The following is a 20,983-nucleotide window of genomic DNA, read 5'->3' on the forward strand; positions in this document are numbered from 1 at the left end:
ATAGCCAATAAAAAGCCTGTACTTAGGTGGTGGGATTGTGACATCAGCAACAATCCAGCCAATCTCCCTGACGATTATTTGCGTAGTTTACACCTCCTAATCCAACGGAACCCAGTTTCTTTTAGGGAGAGCATTGAGTGGAAGTGGAAATCTCCAAAAGAAAGGGAAGAAAATTACATTAACAAAGGAATACTTGTAATGATGTTGGTATCAAAATACAGTGATCAAAATTATGATAACTGGTTTCTCAAGAGAGTACTTTTACCTTCTAAGCAAAGCACTCTAGTTAGTATGTTAAATCTTAAAATAGCTCTCTGACAACCCATTTGATGTTTAAATTTTTTTAAAGAATTTTTGCAGAATAGGATAATTAATTATCCTTGGATAATCTACAAGACTCTTGCTATTGGAAAAAGAGAAGCCTTTTATTTCTTACAGTTAATTGATCTTACAAAAAGAAAAAGAAAATCTACTTTATGCTTACCTGTTGATCTTGGCACCTTATCTTCTACAATTAAAGCTGCATCAGTTTTTCAAGATAAATGAAGTGGCTGTCGACAAGGATAACAGGATTCCATAACCCTAATCTTTATCCTCCTTGTTTACACACTTATTGGTTTAGCAAATTTGATATTAGCAGGACTGCCCCCCTTCCATTAGCCTAACTGGCATTTCCTTTCACAAAAAGCATTAAATTTAGTGGGATAATCCCGCCTTTCTCATGTGGCAGACAGTGGGCTTGGACAAGTTTGTTAATTATTTTTGTTTCATTCAGGTTTACTGAGCACATACCATGTGTCAAGTGTTTTCACATGCATTGTCTAATTTAATCCTTAAAATAACCATGTGAAGATAGATATTATTAGCCCCTGTTTACAGATGAGAAACCCAAGGATGAGAGAGGTTAAGTGATTTGGTTGCCCAAGAACACACAGGGAGTAACAGAACCAGAATTCTTACATGTATTTTCTAACACCAAGACCAGTGTCCTTCCCACTACACCATGTTATTTAATTATAATTAACCAGTGGTGCCAAAGCAAAATGGAAAATGCTACTCCTACATATTGAATATAATCTCTTGTATTGTAAACCTGTAAATTTTTGTCTTATCTTGAACGTCAAAAGATAGTATGTGCCTATATTTTCCCAAGAAACCTAGAATGATTTAATCCTTTAAACAAAATTTCAGTCAAAGTATTTTCAAGTTCTCTTTATTTTAGGTACTCAAGAATCGACTATGACTAATGAAAATTTGTCATCAGCTTCAAACTGGTGGTTGCAGGTCACACAGCTCTCTACACAACTTCTCACCCAAACTTCTTTGGCAGTAGCATATTTTTTCTATAATATGACACTCAGTGAAAGTCAGAAATGGGTGAGACACATTTGAACTCCCAAGGATAGAACCACTGGAGTGGAATGTTCAAGCTTTTGAAGCTGGATGACATCTCTGTTTAAAACCATGGACCTCACTCTGTGCCAGGCAATGTCCAAGTGCTTTACGTATATTACCCAACACCCTATAAGGTTGGTATCCCCACTTCTCAAAGAGGAAACTGGGGCTTAAAGAGGTTAGACAACTTGCCTCCAATCACATGGTCAGTGGAGAGCAGAGCCAGGATTTGTCCCCAAGCAGTCTGGCCACAGAGTCTGAGCTCTTAAGCTCTGCACAATGCTGCCTCTCCAAAATGGAATGTAAAGTATTGGCTGATTTCATGAAACCCACCACTTTTTTGTTGACCTGCTAAATATGGCCACAAACAGGAAATCTGTCCATCATGCTATGGGTACATGAAAATATTATAAACATCAAATTCAAGGTCAACTTCAACCTAGTATGGAAATGAGACATAATTCAAAATGATTATGGTCTCTGCTCCCTTAAAGCTTCACACCAACTGCCTCCACTTTTCTTCAGCCTAGAGTCAGGTCATGAACATGTGTCCACATGTGCTCACCATTTGCCACCCAGGGTCTGTAGGGCCCCTGCACTTCACTGGGGCGAGTCAGGCAGGGGACAGTAGACTCTGACATCTTGCACTGAGGTCATCTGCCCCCACTGGTTCTATCTACTCCTGCCACCGACTTCAAAGGCACATTCTGCCTTTCCCTCACCATTGAAAATGCTAAAGGCTTGTGGCCTTGTGTTTCCACGTTGTGCCTGATACTGTGTAGTGGAGGTGGGGGTGGTTCTACATTTCCAGCCCATCCTAAATTCCTGTTTTCTAGAAATGGAGCTGCCTTGTTTAGAAAGTAGCTGCTAGACTGAAGTAAATTCTTAACAACTTAGGCTCTTCTAGGACACACATTAAAATGAGTGGGAAAAAGACAGAACAGAGTCAGGAGACTTGCAGACTAGTAGGACTGAAGTGAGGCCAGAATGGTATGATGGGTGTGAAAGAGACTGGGAAACTGTGAAACACTTTAGAGATCACTGTGACTCACTGACTGAGTGGCCCCTTCACTACAGTCTAGGCCAGTGCTTCTCAAATGTTAGCTTGCATTAGAATTACCTGGAGGACTTGTTAAAACAGATTTTGGGGCCCACTAGTTTTGATTCAGTAGGTCTGGATGGTGTCCAATAATTTGCATTTCTATCAAGTTTCCAGGTGATGCGATGCTGATGCTGCTGGTCCCAGGACCTTACTTTGAGAACTGTTCGTCTAGGCTGCTGGGTGGACAAAAACCATGGTATCCACAGTTAGCACAGGGTAGGCACTCATATGGGGTTGTTATTATTACTAGGCTGAATGTTTTGGTAACCCCAGTATTTGCTCTCTTGTGCCTCCAGATTAGTCGGCGCAGTTTGGCTGAGATTTATGGGAAAAAGAGATTGCATTCCTTTCCTCACTTCCATGTCTCAACCTCCTGCCATAAATACCCCTTCTTATTTAAAAGCTGCTTCACAGTTTGCAAAAAACTCTCACATACATTATTGTGTTCAAAAATGAAATACATTCTCATTTCTGAGCATAAAGCTGAGACTCATAAGATAGTTTACTTAAAGTGGGGGGAAGGGAAGGGGCGATGGGGCAGAACACCCGCTTTCTTCTGCTTGCATTCGCAGCTCTGAATGTAGGCATTGGTAGGTGTTTCAGGTCAAGTGTCAGAGGGGATCCGCGTCTTCCTCACTGAAGAGATGTTATAATGTGCAAAGTTAGAGCAAAAAAGCAGCGATGATAAGCATCCCTATTCGTCTCCTCCCCGCCAAATAAAATGAGTGGGTGGGGGGAACCCCGACAGAGTCCTTCCTGGAAGACTCACGCATCTGAGTGAGTTTTAGCAGATCCTCACGCATCTGCTAAAACCGCGTTCCATTGGCCAGCCGCCCCTAGTCTCTAGTCCGCAGCCCGCTCTCTGCAATGCTAAAACACAGCAGCCTTGCCCTCCAGACCTCTCCTGGGGGATTGCACGATGCAACCAACCCTAAAAACGTGGCCGCGCGACGCCCCCCTCAGCCCTCCGGGCTTCCCATTGGCCCGTTGCCGTTGTCACTCCCTCCTTGCCTCGCCTTCCCCCTCCCGGGCCGAGGCACTGGGCGGGGTAGGTTGCGCGCTTGCCGCTGGCTCTGGCGGCGGTCGAGGCTTTGCAGCAGGCGGCGCGGAGGGCGGGGAGTAGGTCTAGCGCGCGCGCGCGGGGGAGGGGCGGGGCGCGGCGAACTGCGGGCTGCGCTGCCGGCCAGTGTGGGGCGGGGGCTCGCGGCAGGGCTGGGGGCCGCAGTCGGCGCCGAGGGCTGCCGACGAGGACCTGCCCGGCCGGCCGCGCCATGCCTGCCGCGCCCAGCAGCCCGGCCCTCCGGGAGGGATGCGCTGTGCCGCCCAGCTCCCCTCCGCCCGGCCCTTGCCCTGAAGCAGAAAGTTTGGGGGCTGGGGGCTATCTCCTCCCGCTCCAATGACTGCCCAAGGACTCCTGTTGCCCAGCCTCGACTGTGATCTGTCTCCGCTCCCCAGGTCGTAATGAACTATTCCAAGCTGTAACCAAGGCTCCCCTCCTCTCCCCTCTCTCACCCTCCTTTAAAAAGGTTTATTTTTTTAATTCAAGAAATTGTGATCCGCCGACTCCCCTCCTCGTTAATAATTTAGACCCCGAGCCTCGTTTCTGAGTGTAAGAGGGGGTGCGGTCTCCCCCAAGAAGGCGCGCTGGAAGGACAGATTCCCCTTGCCGACCCACATACACCATGAAGAGGTGCAAATCGGACGAGCTGCAGCAACAACAGGGTGAGGAGGATGGAGCTGGGCTGGAAGATGCAGCTTGCCACCTGCCGGGCGCGGACCTCCGGCCTGGGGAGGCCACGGGTGCTAACTCTGCTGGCGGGCCAACTTCGGATGCGGGCGCTGCCGCGGCGCCCAACCCGGGTCCCCGAAGCAAGCCTCCCGATTTAAAGGTGAGCGCAGACCCTCCCCTTACGAGTCCAACCGGCGACTTAGCTTTCCCCGCCCCACGCAGAAGTGCTTTTAACAGGATAAAAGTGATGGGGAAGCCAGACAAAGGTCAGAGAGAATGAGCAGATGTTGGGCCAGACCCTGTGCTGGACGTCAGGTACGATTTGTGCCTCTTTCTTTCAGCTTATTTCGGGCCTCTGTGTTTGTTCCTCATTATTCAGCAGACATTCTAGTGACTTAGGCATCCGAGATTGTTTGAATAATGTGTGTGAAGTGCTATTCGCAGACAAAGGGCTGGAGAAATCCAAGATGCTAACTAAAAAGTTGACATCACTTTCCCTCCTGTAAAATGGCAGGGGAAGACAATGACAGCGTGGGAGCCCAAGCAAAAGACCGTTAGTTTCTTTTGCTGAATTAGTTTCCTCCTTTGGGGACCTTCCTGGAGTGAAGCTCAGTTTGTCCATCTGTGAAAGGGGAGTGTGGGTTTCTTGCCGTTAGGTGGAGCCAGAGGTTAAGCTAGTGCTTGGAGATCCCTGCCCGCTTGCTAAACCAACCCCAGCGTGGAGAACTGACAGGTGGCCGCTTAGTGCTTAGGCTGGTTTGGGGCCTCGGTTCAAGTTGCACACACGCAGAGCCGGCATTTAGAACCAGGACCCGAAAGAGCGATTGCATGCAGCTGGGAGTCCTTTATTTTCCAGCCTGAGGTTGCCGAGACAATTATTGAGCTGTATTGGATGTCTCTATATTAATTAAAACAGCAGGTGTGATAAATAATGCACCTTTGCTGGAGCTGCCACAGGGACTGCAGGCTCAGGCTTCTCAAGCCAGCTCACCACAGTGGTGAGAGAGATGTCAGCCCAAGGAAGGAGCTTAGATGTATCGGAGATTGATGCCTGGGGTCATTTTCTCCAGAGAGGGTGCAAGGTCTTAGCTAGGGGAGCAAAAGGACTCCGTCCGTTATGTTAAATAAAGCCTGTATCCTATGGCAGCAGCCACTAAGGAGCTCACCAGAATAAACCAATGACATTCCTCGTTTGGCCTGAGCGGCACAGAGTCAGGAAGTTTAGAGCGCAGGTGAGTGTGCTCTTACCTGTGTGTTACCTGTCTGTGTTTCTTGGGGAGGGGTGAGAAGGTGACTGCTACCTCCATGTGTGTACTTTAAAAATTTGTGGTAGTTATTGGAATGTGACCTCTGGTTTTGCTGCTGTCCTTTTCAGAGTTTTGGGGCTAGCCTTATGTCTAAGATGAGCTCCACTGGGTAGGCTGTGCGCAGGAAGTCCTTGGTACCTGGCACACCTGCCACTTCTGAGCCCACCCTGTGTGGTCAGGAGGTGTGGTTCCTGTTTTAACTGAGATGGTGAAGGAAAAGAGCTGCTCTTAATGCTGATGTGGGGAGGGGGCCAGCCTTCATCTTCATTCTGGGCCGATCCAGATGGGTCTGGCCAGCAAACCCTGATTCCTTGACCAGGTGGGATTCTCACGCTGAGTCCACGAGCAGCAGCCTTGGAAACTCCCCGACTCTTCAGCTCAGGCAGCACTGGAAAAGGCCAGCTCCATTCATTCCCGCAGCTGCCTTCGTGAGGGAAGGTGGACTGGTTGTGGTATGGGGCTGCAGTGTCTTTGTCTCTGTAGATAAAGCTGCTTAAAGAAGCTCGTTCATCTCCACCCTCTTATACTCCCTCTCTTTTTCTCTCTCTCTCTTTTTTTTTTTTTTGTGACACTCTCATTCTGGTTGGGGCAGACATAGCACCAACTCTACATTTGATGTTAAATGCTGACTTTCCCCGAACCAAAATTGAGATCAGGTGTGAGAAAAGATGTTGTCCTTCCAAGTTATCCTACACCCCCACCAGAAAGCGTATCACCGAGGTGACCACCGCCATGTGGACCCAGGCTGGCAGCCCAGAGAAAACCTAGCTGCTGCCTGCTCAGTGGGAGCACAGGGAGACAATCAGGGCCTTTTCCTGTTTATCTCTGTCTGCTTTATCACGTGTTTACAGCGTAGGGACTTCAGAACCAGGCATGAACTTGGGGGCTGTCGCAATTTGATTTGCTCTGTGATCTCAGGCACATCACTCAACTTTTCTGAGCCTTTTTCTGGGGGAAAGGGACCAGGAATATTGAAGTGTGTCCAAACTTGTTTACCAGTGCTGGCACAGTTTTCCAATGATGGAAAAATTCCATCTTCGGCTCTAGCACTGGGTAGAAGCTAACTTGTTTTAGATTTGATGGTGGTACCAAAACGGGGTAAGTTTGATTTTTAACACCCCCCCTGTCTCATACCTGTGTTTGGCCTGGAGCAACCAGCAGTTCTGGCTTGCTTTTGTTTTCATTTTAAACTTTGGAGATAGGAACTTTTGGTCCCTTAAGTCCCACTTCTGTTTTCTTGTGACAGCTCCAGGCATTGTGATGGATTAGGTGCAATGGAGGAGATCATCTTGAGAAAGGGGGGGAAAAAAAAAAAAGGCTTTGTGTGAAGCACCTCCGAGGAAGTTGTGCAGAGGGAGAGGAGAGAATTTTGGTCTGAATGTGCCCTAGCTAGTGGCAGCCAGAGCTTTCAGGGACTCCCGTGGTCTCCCTCCATGGTCCTTCAGTGTTGTGGAGAACCGCACTGTAAATTTCTCCTATGGTGACCCGGGATCCGTGATTATGGGGTGGGGGGGACCAGTGAAAAGAAGGAAAAATAATTAAGCAGCAATCTTAAAGGAGCACTCATAAAACTGTAACTGTGTGCAGGTACTTTGGGGGCCTTCTCAGCTACTCCACACGTTTGATGTGACCTTCAGGGGTGACCTCAGCAGACGCTCCTGCAACAGGAGCCCAACAATTCAGAGTCACATCCCCTGCCCCCTGTGGCTTGGATTCCTGTTGAACCACTTGAGTTCATGTCTTGATTCATTTGTGATCATTATCCAGTCCTTTGCTGCTGCCAGGTTCCTTGTTAGTTGGGAGGAGATGCTAGATTGCTGGTCACAGAGAGTGTCGGCTGACCAAAAGTACACCAAGATTTTCCGGCAAGTAAATGCAGTACCAGCGAGAGTGGGAGTGGGAGGGGCTCAGGGAAAAACTGCAGAAAGGGACATGAAGCACACGTTCCTGTTAAAAATACAGCATGTGGTAGATGTTGCTGAGGCCTGGGATGAGTGGCTAAGCACGAGAGTCAGCTGGCTCTGTCCTGATGCCTCTTAGAATCCCGAAGGCAGGGGAGGAAATCGCAGACCTCTCCACCTCTCCCCAGCCTCTCCTGAAAGGAAGGCTCTGGGTTTGCTGGCTGGAGGCCTTCCCCTAGACTTTCCCTGAGGTTCTCTTTCCCCTCACAAAAGCCCCTGCAAACAATTTCTCCAGGGATTTCTGAGCCATACTAATATTTTTTCCTGGAAGAAGAAGGGGGTGCTCTGAGTTTCACCATTCCAGTCCTGGTTCGAAGTGCTTTTTATTTTTAATTTTTATGTATTTATTTATTTATTTTTGGCTGCACTGGGTCTTCATTGCTGCGCGCGGGCTTTCTCTAGTTGTGGTGAGCGGGGGCTACTCTTCGTTGCGGTGCGCGGGCTTCTCATTGAGGTGGCTCCTCTTGTTGCAGAGCACGGGCTCTAGTCACGCGGGCTTCAGTAGTTGTGGCACACAGGCTCAGTAGTTGTGGCTCTGGGGCTCTAGAACGCAGGCTCAGTAGTTGTGGCGCACAGGCTTAGTTGCTCCGCGGCATGTGGGATCTTCCCGGACCAGGGCTTGAACCTGTGTTACCTGCATTGGCAGGCGGATTCTTAACTACTGCACCACCAGGGAAGCCCCTTGAAGTGCTTTTGACTCAGGACTCATTTGGGTTCTTTCGTCCACACCATTCACTGGTCTTTCTGTCTGCTCAGAGTGAAGAGCGATTAGAAACCAAAGAGCTGAGGGAAAGTCGCAACTGAATCCTGTATGATTCTCCCTGCTGGCTCGCAGCCTGTGCTGATCACAGATGCGTCACCTGCGCCTGATGCCCCTTGTTCGTTCAGCGGTCCAATAGAGAGCCTGCCGGCAAGGGGTTCATGGGTTAACAGATACTGATGCCTTCAGCGGGGAAGGCATGTTTTAAATTGTGAAACACGACATCCATATAAAAGTGTCTGAAAACATATGTACCCCTTAAATAACAACAGCAAAACAGACACCCCGTCTACCTACCACCCAAATTAAGAGAGAGAACATTGATATTCCCAAGAAGCCCCTGCTTATTTTTCTCTTCTTTTATTTATTTATTTTTAAGGCCCAGGGTTTTAGTAAAATTAATGGGCCTCAGTTTCTCCACTTTTTCAATGGAGAAGACAGGCGACTTCATGGGAATGCGGGCGGGATGGAGGGTTGTGTGTGCTCTGGGACCCTGGGGAAGGGTTCCGATGGTAGGGCAGGGCTCTATGTGGCCTTGCTGCGTCATGAGGCCCCCAGCTCTCCTTCAGAAGTGATATGTTCAGGTGTGAAGATTCCCACAGTCTCAGGTGGGAGCAGGACCCCTGGGAGAGGTTTCATCAGGGGAGGTAGGATTGCGGTAGACCTAAGCACAAGGAAATGGGAAATCAGTTCTTTGGCAGCAGGCACTGCCTCTGCCTCCAGGCAAACAGGGTGAAGCACTTGCAAGAAAGTCATCCATTGAAGCACATGTAAGTTTGCGGGTGCTTCGAGCATCACTGATGGAATCAGAAACATATGGGGTTCATCAGAAGAGGTGCACTTAGAGCAAGTTTTAAAGGGTGGAGACGTTAATTACCAAAGAAGAGGAGGGCACTTTCTAAGTGGGGGAAGTGAAAGGGCAAGTGCCAGGTCCCTTGTAAGGTCAATGCCCTTTTTTGACTGGACAGCAGTTCCCCAGCCCTGTAAATAGTCAGGGACAGTGGAGGGTGGTGAAGAATGCAGAGGGTGCCTGTTTTTGTCCCACCTGGACCTAATGTGAGGAGGGCAGAGGGTCCTAAGGCCTGGGGTTGTCCCTCTCCTACCCACTCTGCCATCAGGAATTTTCAGAGCAGCGCTGGATATGGGCTTGGGAGGAGGAATTGGTGGCCGACGGGAAAGCATGTGGTGAACGAAGCTGTCTGTTCTCCTGCCACATGTTGGGTTCTAGATGAATTCCCAGCTGCCCTTGTTCCAGTGGGAACTGTCGTGCAGGCTCGGCATTTACAGAATGTGCTGCTTTTCGCGTATTTAATTGTCTTAACTGCCAATCCCATTAACAAGAATCTCTCTGTCAACAAGGAATTGAAACATTTGAATTTGGGGTTGAAGTTTTAAAAAAGTGTGGGTGTCAGGAGCTGGGGGAAAAATATCTCAGGTGGCTTCTCAGTGGTGGTCTTGGAGGCCAGCTCAAAATTCATGCCTATTTTCATCTCTCCTCTAAGAAAGACATCTCGCTTTGAAATGCTCATGGATGAGGAGGGTGCATTCTTAGAATGAGGCCATTACTGGACAGGGTCCACCTTTATCAGCCAAACACTTAAGCCTCTCTGCATGTTGAAAAGTTAAAACAGAGCTGTTGAGGGATTGCAGTTATGTTTTGTGATTGTGTGAGAAAGACAATATTTGACTTTTCAAAGCAAATGGCTAAAAGCTTCCTTATTCCAGCCAAGCTGGCTGAGTGATGTCTACCTGGAAAACAAAGCTGGCTGTGAGAACGTTAAGCCTTGGCCTAAGCCATTTGTGAGGACAGTAAACACATTCAGGCTCCTGGGTCTGTGTTCATCTTTTTTTTTTTTTTTTTTTTTTGTGGTGCGCGGGCCTCTCACTGTTGTGGCCTCTCCCGTTGCGGAGCACAGGCTCCGGACGTGCAGGCTCAGCGGCCATGGCTCACGGGCCCAGCCGCTCCACGGCATGTGGGATCTTCCCGGACCAGGGCACGGACCCGTGTCCCCTGCATCGGCAGGCGGACTCTCAACCACAGCGCCACCAGGGAAGCCCTGTGTTCATCTTTTTCCAGGCAATTACTAAGATGATAGACTGAGACGAGGTTTTAACTGCAGCAGGAGGGATCTGTGTTAGACACAAAAAACTGTGTGAATGAGCAGTTTAAATCTTTGGGAAAGATAGTTGTCTAAGGATTAAATCGCCTTTTTAAGATGGTCTTGTAGATGCACACAGTTTCCACTCAGAAAATAATTAAGTAGCAACGGCCATGTTTGTGTTAAGGTCTCTCCCCCTACTATTGGGGGCACAAAGATAATAGATGTTATAGCTCCTGCCCTCCATTTGCTCATGGAGGAGTCCATCCAGAAGCAGGTGAAAAGTTGGATAACAGTTTGGCAGAGCCGTGTCACGAGGCAGGACATGATTAATTGCGAGATGAGTGGTGCAGATGACAAGTTCAGAGCAGGAGTTCAGAGCAGGGTGGTGAGGTCGCTTTAGACCGGCATGGTCAGACAGGGCTGTATGGGGCGGGGGGCAGTGAACGGGGTGTAGGATAAGAGGCAGAGAGAGGGCACACCGCGAAGATAACTTTAATCAGAATCTTTTAGGACTTCCCTGGCGGTCCAGTGGTTAAGACTTCGCCTTCCAGTGAGGTGGGTGTGGGTTCAATTCCTGGTTGGGGAGCTAAGATTCCCACATGCCTCGCGGCCAAAAAACCAAAACATAAAACGGAAGCGAGGGCTTCCCTGGTGGTGCAGTGGTTGATAGTCCGCCTGACGATGCAGGGGACACGGGTTCGTGCCCCGGTCTGGGAAGATCCCACGCGCCGCGGAGCGGCTGGGCCCGTGAGCCATGGCCGCTGAGCCTGCGCGTCCGGAGCCTGTGCTCCGCAACGGGAGAAGCCACAGCAGTGAGAGGCCCGCGTACCGCAAAAAAAAAAAAACAAAAAAACGGAAGCAATACTGTAACAAATTCAATAAAGATTTAAAAAATGGTCCACATCAAAAAAAATCATTAAAAAAAAAATCTTTTATGCTGATAAAAGTTGAGCCGATTCTGCCTTAAGATCCGCTGCATGAGGTCACCTTGCCTGACTTGCACTGGCTCAGGCAGAATTCTCTGAGCCTAAAGGAATGAGGAATTAAAATAAAATTGAGAATGGGGAAGTCACTTGCCCCTGAGTTGAGATCTGTTTGTTTAATGTCAGCTGGGATGCTGGGGAAGAAAAAAATGCTTCCCAAAATCTTTCATCACTGTGTTTCTAAGAGAAACGGTTGCAGCCGCTCACTCTTCATCATTGTGGCCATCAGCGCCAAACCTGGGGTGGCAGTTCCTCTCCTGCTCCAACCCCAGGCTCCCCACCCAAGGCCTCCTAAGGGCAATTGAAGACTTCTGCAATCCACTTTGTATCTCCAGAGTAGGACTCTGTGGGTTTTTTACAGCGATTAGCTCTCTAATGCTGGCCCTGTTTCCATAGAGACCCTATAAATAGAGGAACGTTGGCGACCTAGGCTTGCTAAGGCTCACGGTAACCCAATCACCCCCTGAACCCTCCCAGCCGGACCTGTGGTGGGGCAGAGGGAGTTTCAAACCCAGGCAGGAGGAGGGGATGTGCAGTCAGCTCTGCGGTCAGCTGCCAGGTGGGATAATTAACTCTAGGTTAGTGTCACTTTTAAAGATCCTTTCAGCGCTAATGGGAGTTGTTAAGAACACAGGGACTTGGAGGAATTAGAAACTGCTTTTCGCTATTTTAAACCAGATGGTGCCAAAGTCACTGCACCCCGAAGCATTTTACTTTTGACCTCATGCAGCTGTGTTTGCAGCTTTTGGAGCAGACTTCCCCTTTGGGGGACCCACACCCAGGGAGGAAAGGGGATGAAGCCTAACTGTTCAGAGACCACAGCCTTCTCAGGAAGGATCTTTCGGAAACCATCTAGTCTACCCTTTCTTCTTGAGACGATGATGGCACTCCAAGGAGATGGCGCCCTTTCTGCCCTTTAAGATAGTTCAGGGAAAGACAGCAAACTTCTGTCATTTACCTCCCCAGGTACAGGCACCTGGCCTCAGGATGCCCTCCATTCTGCCTTGCTTCTGGCCTCTGGGCAGTTCTGGGACAGCCCTTGCTTGTTCTCATGGATCAGGAGAGCTGTTTGTGTCTCATCTCTAGCTCTGAAACGTCTCAGCTCTCTTTTCCTAATAAATACATGGCTTCATTTGGCCACCAAAATGGTTTCTGGCAGCTGGGGAAAAGCAATAGTCAATGTGGAGAAGCAAGTGACATTTAGTAGCTGGAACCTGTTAGTCAGAGCAGGTGGTGCTTTCTGCCGCGTTGGTGGCTGAGTTCCCTCAAGCTAGTCACCATGGTTTTCCTCATTTCCAAAACTTGTGGCTGGTTATGTGTATGTGCTGGTTTCTTTTTCTTTCTTTCTTTTTTTTTTTTTTTGAACACTTACTCACCGCGTTATGTCAAAACTCCTTAACTCTCTCCTCCCTGACACCCACATGCAGAAACAGCCCAGCCCATGTCTTATAAGTGAGGAAAAACCCCTGCATTTGGTGCCATCTCTCTCCCCCCATTATTCTTTGTCTTCTTTTTTGTTCTTTTCCCTCATCTCTACCATAGACTTTAGCAGACTCCTCAGCGCTGCTGGGGCAAAGGTCCTGGGGTCACCCTGGCTTTCCTTTACCTGCAGAACAGATGGGAAGGTGGGAAAGGAAAACCCACACTGGTTACAGGTCTTGCCCCAGTCCTACAATGTGGCACGGGAAGATTCACCGCTGCAGTTCAGGGGGCGGAACCCCCCGTGGCCCAGGCATTTTTGTTTTGTTTTGATCCTGCCTGTGATACTGTTCTGGGACACATGTAAATACTGTATCTGCTTTAGTCTCGGAATCAGTGTGTGAGCCAGTGAAGGTAACTTAGGCTAGAAGTTGGAGATTCTTCTGTGTGACTGGGATGAGCCCCTTAACTGTGCTTGTGCTTCAGTCATCTGCAAAATGAAGACACTGATGCTCTGTGACATCCTGCCTCCCGGGGTTAGGCTAGTGTCAGGTTAGAGTGACCGCATACGTTGGAAAGCACTTTGAAAAATGCTGTTGTATGATATTAAAAGTAATTTGACCGAGGATTTTAGGACTCAAAGCAGCATAGCAGACAGTGGTGGCTGCTGTCCCCAGCGCCTGCCCCCTTCTCCTGGGGCTCAGGGAGAGGAAATGCCTTGGGTCTCTGGTGCCGTCTTTTGAAGGGAACCCTGTGTCTGAGTGGATGTGGAAGAGGGGCCTCAGTGTTGGAGAAACTAGGCTAGGAGTGGTGGGGAGAGGAGAAAGAGGCTTGGAATAGAATGCTAGAAAGACAATTTGTAATATGTAATGTGACCATTTGGCAGAAGTTGCTGGGCAAATGCCAGAGCCAGCTGGCCCCATCTACAATGCCTGGAGGATGGTCTGCTATCAGCTTGGGCCCGACGAGGAGGAGGGTGTCCTGGCCTGTCCCTGGTCCAGAGGCTGCAGGATCCGGCCATTTCCAAGTCCGGCGGAGTGCACTGCTCAGTCCGGCCTGCCTTGGACGTGGTGGTTTTACCCTGAGCAGACTCTGCCTCAGGCTGGCCCCGAGGAGATGGTAGCTCCCATCGGGAGACCTGGCACTGTGAAACCTAGCATCTGCTGGGCTGCCCCGGGATTAAATTCTTGAGAAGGAGTAATGGTCACCTTAATTTCCTCACCTAAAAATGGAAACGTTGCTGCTGTTGCCTTTATTAGTTTCTGGGAAAATCAAGTGAGAGAATGCAGGAGAAAGAGCATATTGAAAACTGTAAACCGTTAGTTCACGGTGAGCTGGGATGATATAACTTATCTGGCCTGTAAAATGGGTTGTACAAGGGCCCCACCTACTTTGAGGATTGTGGGGCTACTCAGACGAGTTGAAAACTGAAAATCCTGCACTTTGACGTAATCCGCAATGGTGTGCGTTGTTATTGACATCAGATGGAAGCGCAGCTTACATCTTAGCAGTAGTGTCTGCACAAACCGCGCCGAGGTGTAAAGTTAACAGTGAGAGTGGGGTCGGCTAATCCAGAAGATCTGAGGATGCTTTTCTCCTTGGTGTCTGCATGGTTCAAGTTTTCTGCTCTGTAAGTTTGTTTCTAGAAAAAAAAGAAAAGCCAGTACTTGTAATTCTTGGCAAGGTTTCGTAGATGACCGAGGCTGCCTCCTGAGGTGATGAGTTGTTCTTTACAGATGAAGACATTGAACCCCATGTGGCTGGGTTCTGAGTTTCCCTCTCAGGAGTTACAGAGTGGGCGTTCTCACCTGGTCCTCAAAGTCCCACCCCTCCTCCTGTTGGCTCTGAGGCTTTCTGCCGAGGGTTCGGCTCCACCACATGAGCCGACCCCCTGACAGAAGCAGCTGTCTGGAGTTATCCCACACGTTGCCTCGCCCTGGCCGGGTGGTTGGGCCACCTCTCGCTGAGCAGTGCTACCTGGGGAGCAGGTGGAACATCTCAGCGGCAGAGCTAAGAGGGAAGGCTGGGGCCAGTGCAGCACTGGGCTCCAGAGCCCCTTTGGTTTGTTCCAGTCTGAGTGGAAAGACACTAAGACTGTATTCTGATTGTATTCTAAAGAAGTGGTCACGTTACCAACCGCACTACAAGGTATGCCCATTGAGGTAGTTTATTTACTTTTTTAACATTTACCAGTTTATTATACAGGATACAGATGAACAGCCAGATGAAGAGGCACATACGGTGAGGTTTGGAAGGTCTTGAGTTCAGGAGTTTCTCGGGCCCTTGGACTGGGTTGTGTCACCCTCTTGGCATGTGGAAGTATTCACCAACTCAGAAGCTTCAGTAAAATTTATTTTACTGCTATGTCAGGAATGAGATTGGCTGTAAATAAGAGGAAATTATTCTAGAGTTGTACAGATAAAGATAGACTTGTTTATTTCATGAACCAAGAATCCCAGCGTAGTCATTCACAGCTGGGTTGGTGATTCCATAAGGCCTTCAAGTTCCCAGGCCTGTTGTTGGGGGCTTTACCATCTGTGTGTAGGTCTTCATCGTCGTGCCAGTTACTTGCAGTTGCAAGACGGCTGCTGCATCTCCGGGCATTACCTCCACGTTCCAGATGGGAAAAGTAAAAAGGGCTAGTACCTTTATTAGGTAAGCAAAAGTTTCCCCAGAAACGCTCACCTTGCTTTTCATTGGCCCAAACTATGTCACGTGTCTAATCCTAGCTGCAAGGGGGTCTGATGAAGCAAGAACTTTTAGCATGGCACAGTAAGGCCATGCAATTTGGAAAGAAAGAAAGGAGAGTAGTCATTGGTAGGTCACTAGCAGTATCTCCTACAATTGTATAACCTGATTGCATGACCCTGATTTTCCCAGGGAGCGTTGCAATGAGGCGTCTTTGGAAATGGATGCTTGGTGGGCCAAAAGAGCATCTGGAGGAAGGACCTAATTGGAAGGAGAAAGGGACTAGGGGATGGAGGGAGAATCAGTCCAGAGGGATAAACCTCATGAGCCAAGTGCTGCCCGCATGTGCCACTGAGCCCCAGACTATAGCCACAAGGATAGCATGACCAGTAATCCTGAACCGTGTGTGGATTTGGAATGTCCTGTGGGAAGCCATACAGGTACATTTCTTTGTGAATGAGAGGAATTGGTCTGGGTTGCCACCTTTCTGCAAGGTGACCTTTAAGGCATGACAGGACATTCATGGGGATCTTCCAGATTCAGATGGCTGTAGGAGCTACACTCTTATCCCAGGAAGGGACCCCTCACCTCTGCCCGCAACCGACTAGGCATTCGAGAGCTTTCCGCTCACCAGATTCTTCATCTTTCCTCCTTAAGAAAATCCAGCAGCTCTCAGAGGGCTCCATGTTTGGCCACGGCTTCAAGCACCTGTTCCACGGCCGCCGCCGGTCACGGGAGAGGGAGCATCCGACGTCTCAGGATTCCCAGCAGCAGCATCAGCAGGGCATGTCCGACCATGACTCCCCGGACGAGAAGGAGCGCTCCCCGGAGATGCACCGCGTCTCCTACGCCATGTCCCTGCACGACCTGCCCGCCAGGCCCACTGCCTTCAACCGCGTGCTGCAGCAGATCCGCTCCCGGCCCTCCATCAAGCGGGGTGCTAGCCTGCACAGCAGCAGCGGGGGTGGCGGCAGCGGGGGCAGTAGCCGGCGCACCAAGAGCAGCTCCCTGGAGCCTCAGCGTGGCAGCCCCCACCTGCTGCGCAAGGCCCCCCAGGACAGCAGCCTGGCCGCCATCCTGCACCAGCACCAGTGCCGCCCCCGGTCTTCTTCCACCACTGACACGTCCCTGCTGCTGGCTGATGGTGGCAACCTCTTGGCCGAGGAGGCCGAGGGTCTCAGCGACAAGGTGAGGCGGGGCAAGAGGAGGGCCTTCCGGGTCGGGGCTACTCAGAGGCAGGAGCCACCTGCGCAGGGGCCTCTGGCCTTGAGGACCTGAGCTGGGGCCTGGCCTGGTGGGTGTGGACGCGCTGCCATCTGCAGAGCTGTGTGTCTCATTGAAGGAGCCAGAGATAGGACAAGCCAAAAGCAAGAGATGATCCCCAAAAGGCTGATTTTTGTTTGTTTGGGGATTTGTTTTTGAAAATTATCTTTTGCTCGGGCTGATAGTAATTTTGGTCTGTTTTCCTTAAACATATGCTCTCAAGAGGTAATACGTGCAGTGGTTGAGAGCACAGTCTAGCGTCAACCCTGGTTCTGCCACTTACTGCCTGAGTCACTTAATTTTTTCGTACTTCAGTTTTCCCAGTTGGAGATGGGGATAATAATAGTAGAACTGCTCTAGGATTAAATGGGTTCATATACGTCAAATACTTGGAATGGAGCCTGGTGCAGTATGGTTTTTAATATTGTTACCAACCAAAGAAGTTAGAGGAGGAATCCACGAAGGGCTGTTTGGTAAGGAGAAAATCTAGTTTGGTACTTTCTGAATCTCTATATTCATTCTTTTATTCATATAATAAGTATTGATATTTCTTGCCTACTTGTTATGTGCTGTAAGAACGAATAAGCCGGGGGCACTGTTCTCACTGAGAAGAGGGGAGACAGACTGGTGAATGGACAAGATAGGGTGATGAGGCTGTGTTGAGGATACGGGAGCTTGTTGAAAAAGACCTTCTAGAGGAAGCCATCGAGCTGAATCTTGAAGAAGGAGTATAATTTAGCCAGAGAATTGGGAGGAAGGGTGCGGGGAGGAACGTTATAGTGTGTACAAAGGCGAGCGAGCTGATGCCAAGGACTACCCGGGGTTCATTGTCGCTGGAGCGTCCAGCACTTCTGGGGGCTGACAGGTAGGTAGAGGTTAGATCACAAAAGGCCTTGCCATGTTGAGTCTGAGGTAGTGTGAACTTATCAAAGGGTGTTAGGCAGGAAAATGGCAGGAGGAGGTCCCTTTGGGTCTTAGTGTAGACAGTAGATTAGGAAGGGGGACAGGAATGGAGTCAAATAAACCGTTATTGGAGCTATTGCCGGAGTCTAGGCTTCAGCAGTGAGGATGGAAAGTCAGAGATAAATTCAGAAGACCTTTGGCAGTTCTCATCGATAGTATAGGCGAGAAAGTGGACATGGAAGACGAAGGAAGAGTAGAGGAGGACTCTAGTTTCCTGGCTTAGCAACTTTAGGAATGGGGCATTCTTTAGTTGAGGAAACACAGAGGGAGCATGTTTTGGGAGCCAAGTGATGCATTCACTTTTGGACATGTTGAGTTGTGGGTGCCTTTGAGAGCTGTCCATCTAAAGAGCACCAACTGGCAGTGCCTTGGGGGAGAGGTCTGGGCTGGGGCGAGCACTCTGGGAGCCAGTACTGAGCTTGAAATCCTGGGTGCGGATGAGACGGTTGAAGGGCATGTGTCGAGGGGGCTGAGACCAAGGACAGAGACGACGTATAAGGGGCAGAGCAGCCAGGTCTGCAGGAGTGAACCTGGAGAGAAATGATGCCCAAGTATAAGGAGAAAGGAGTTTAAAGAGGGAGGAAGTAAGTATTCAACAGAGTGAAATGCAGCAGGAGTGACAGGTCAGATCTGGATTTGGAAATGTACGTAGATAGTATCAAGCAGTGGGGGTCATTGATAACTGTGGCAAGTAACCAGTTTTAGTAGATTGAGGAGATGGTGGAAGTGGAGGGTCAGCTCTTCCGGGGAGGAGAAAGGAGGCCAATATTCGTTGAGGCAGTCTGGTTTTTGTTAGTTCTTAAAAGATGCTCAGGGAGGGCTACAGATCACTAGTAGGCCAGGAAAAGGGCTTTTGACTTTTTTCTCTAGTGAGATGAGAAGTCATTAGGTTTTCTACAGATGAGTGACACCCTTGAAGAAGACCGCTCGGGCTGCTGTGCGGAGACTAGGCTATGAGTCACAGTGTGAGCAGGGAGTCTGGCTAGAAGCTGTTGGAAGCCTCCAGGGGTGAGGTGGCAGGGGCTTGCTGCAGGGTGAGAGCGGGGGAAGTGGCTGGATTCTGGATTTGCTTCAGAGATCAAGCTACAAAGGTTCCTGATGGATGTGGGGCACAACAGAAGGGGAGCAGGCAGCGATGGCTTACAGGTTTTTGGCCTGTCAGCTGGAAAAAAGAAATTGCCATTAACTGAGTTGGGGAAGACAGCACATGGACCAGATATCTGGAGGGGCTGTGGGGCAGCAATAAGAGCTAGTCTTTGGACATGTTACGTTTGAGATGGTTGTTGAACATCCACACGGAGAGGCCAAATAAGCAGTCAGATGTTGGAGTCTGGAGTCTTGGGAAGAAACCCAGGCTGGAGGCAGACACTTGGGGGTTGTCAGCATATAGAGAGTATTTAAAACGATGGCACTGGACCATCTGCAAGCTTAGTTTCAACTACAGAGAAGTCTGTGCCAAGAGTGAGATCTGGATGTGTCGGCTAAAAGGGAAACGTGGCCTTGTGGAGGGAAGGGAGACCCAGAGGGACCCACAGGGTGAGCCAGTTGTTCAGCCCTTAATGAGCAAGTTTTTTTTTTTTTGGCCGCATAGCCTGGCTTGTGGGGTGTTAGTTCCCCGACCAGGGATTGAATCCGGGCCACGGCAGTGAAAGGTGCCGAGCCCTAACCACTGGACTGCAGGGAATTCTCAGTGAGCAAGTATTTTGTTTGCAGCAGCTGCCAAGCCCGCCTCTCACTGCTGAGTCAGCGGATACATTTTAAAAGTCAAATTAGTACAGTCCTGTCAAGCCAGGGTCTCTGGTCCTAGAGCTGTTTAGCGAGGGGGGAGAATGGGAACCTTGTAGTCCTGAGGCTGTGCGAGCGGGTGCGCGGTGGGCACTTTCGGAGGCTGGTGAGGGGTTGTTGATGTTTGCTGACTGGGAATGCAGGGGGGAGGGGGTGGGGAGCCCATCAGCTGGGGAGCTTCTCTGCAGGCTCCTGTTTGGTCTTTACGCCGCCCCCACCGTATCCAGGAGGTGACAGTGGCAGGGTTCTGTTCTTGTTGCTGGTGGAAGACAGGCCAGGAGACTCTTGGGTGAGCACACTGGGGGAAGGGCCCCTGGGTTCAGGCTGGGAATGGGGAAAATGGTTATTCCTATGACTGTTTTATATCCTTATTTAGAAATTTCATCTTTCCGAAGCTTTGTCATACATATACTCCCTGGTTACTCCTAATAACATCCGTGTGAAGTTGTCAGAGCACGTACTGTTATCTCCATGTTACACATGAGCAGACTGAGGCCTATAGGAATCAGGAAGCTGCTTGCCTAAGGGCACCCAGCCAGTTCATGGCAGAGAGGAGACTAGACCCCATGTTTCTAGCATGTCCACAAGACCAGACTGAGGTCTGAAGTCACTAAAACCACCAGGGACCATTTTATGCAATTTCCATCATGAGCGGGTTGCCTCAGCCCAAGGACGGTGGCTTTATCTCTTGGTTGCAATTTCCCCTTCAGTTATACATCCTTTCTGATCTGGCGCTGTTCCCCCAGGGATGGCCGTGGCCCCGGGGGATGCTGAGAAGAGGGGGTGCCTCCATGTCCTGAGGAAGGGGGTCTTCCAGCCATCAGTAAACCCTGCATGGTCAGCTGACTCCCCCAAACCCAGAGGCTGTTGGCTGGTGCGATTAAACTGGTGGTGGTTCCACCCTGGTCTCTGGGCATGAATAGAAGGGATTCTTCTCTCTCTAGTAAACATAGCCCCACATGCTCTCTGCAAGCTCCCTGGTGATTACTAACATCTATTTTTAATTCATAAGCCTCCCCCACTACCCACACCCCTTGCCATTGTTTAGAGCTTAGCAGCTGACTTTCAGACCAGAGCCGGCCCTATCAGGGGTTGAATTACTGAAACACCCGGGAGGCAGCTAAAGTTCCTTAGCTGTCCGGTGAGGCTCACCCCGGCCCCTCCCTAAGGAAGTAGGGGGCCTGGAGCCCCACGGAGAGCAGGGGTGCAGCAGAGGCACAGAGAAGCGTTCAGAGTCCCAGGAAGCAGCTCAGTCTTAGTGATGGTTTTCGCCTGTCATTTGTTCCCTCCAGATCTACTTGGTTGTCTTCAAGGTTGTGTCTTAAATGATTCCCCTTTCAAAACAAAAACAGATTGTCATCTCAACCTCGCCATTCTGCTTTCTACTGTTTGTGTGACACTGAGCAAGGTAGCCACTCTCTGTCTTATATCTATAAAGTGGAAAAATTAAGTCATCATTCTTGGTGCCCTGGGGCATCGGCAGGTAAATAGAGAATGCAGCTGACATCTGGGCTCCCCATCTGTGT

At 49.6% G+C, this 20,983-nt stretch overlaps 1 protein-coding gene across 1 annotated transcript in view; it reads left to right on the forward strand.

The window, feature by feature from the left end:
* The first annotated feature begins 3,687 nt into the window (after positions 1-3,687).
* Positions 3,688-20,983, forward strand: part of TMCC2 (transmembrane and coiled-coil domain family 2) — a 36,915-nt gene continuing 19,619 nt past the window's right edge. Inside the window, exons 1-2 of the mRNA XM_022593652.2 lie at positions 3,688-4,386; positions 16,104-16,634. Of these exons, the coding sequence (XP_022449360.1) occupies positions 4,180-4,386; positions 16,104-16,634 (738 nt within the window). The 5' untranslated portion in view covers positions 3,688-4,179. The remainder of the gene's footprint in view (positions 4,387-16,103; positions 16,635-20,983) is intronic.

The sequence above is a fragment of the Delphinapterus leucas genome, chromosome 1 (genome assembly GCF_059928025.1).
Source record: "Delphinapterus leucas isolate spDelLeu-1000000601 "Yukka" chromosome 1, BTC_Dleu_Yukka2, whole genome shotgun sequence".
NCBI classification, from domain to species: Eukaryota; Metazoa; Chordata; class Mammalia; order Artiodactyla; family Monodontidae; genus Delphinapterus; species Delphinapterus leucas.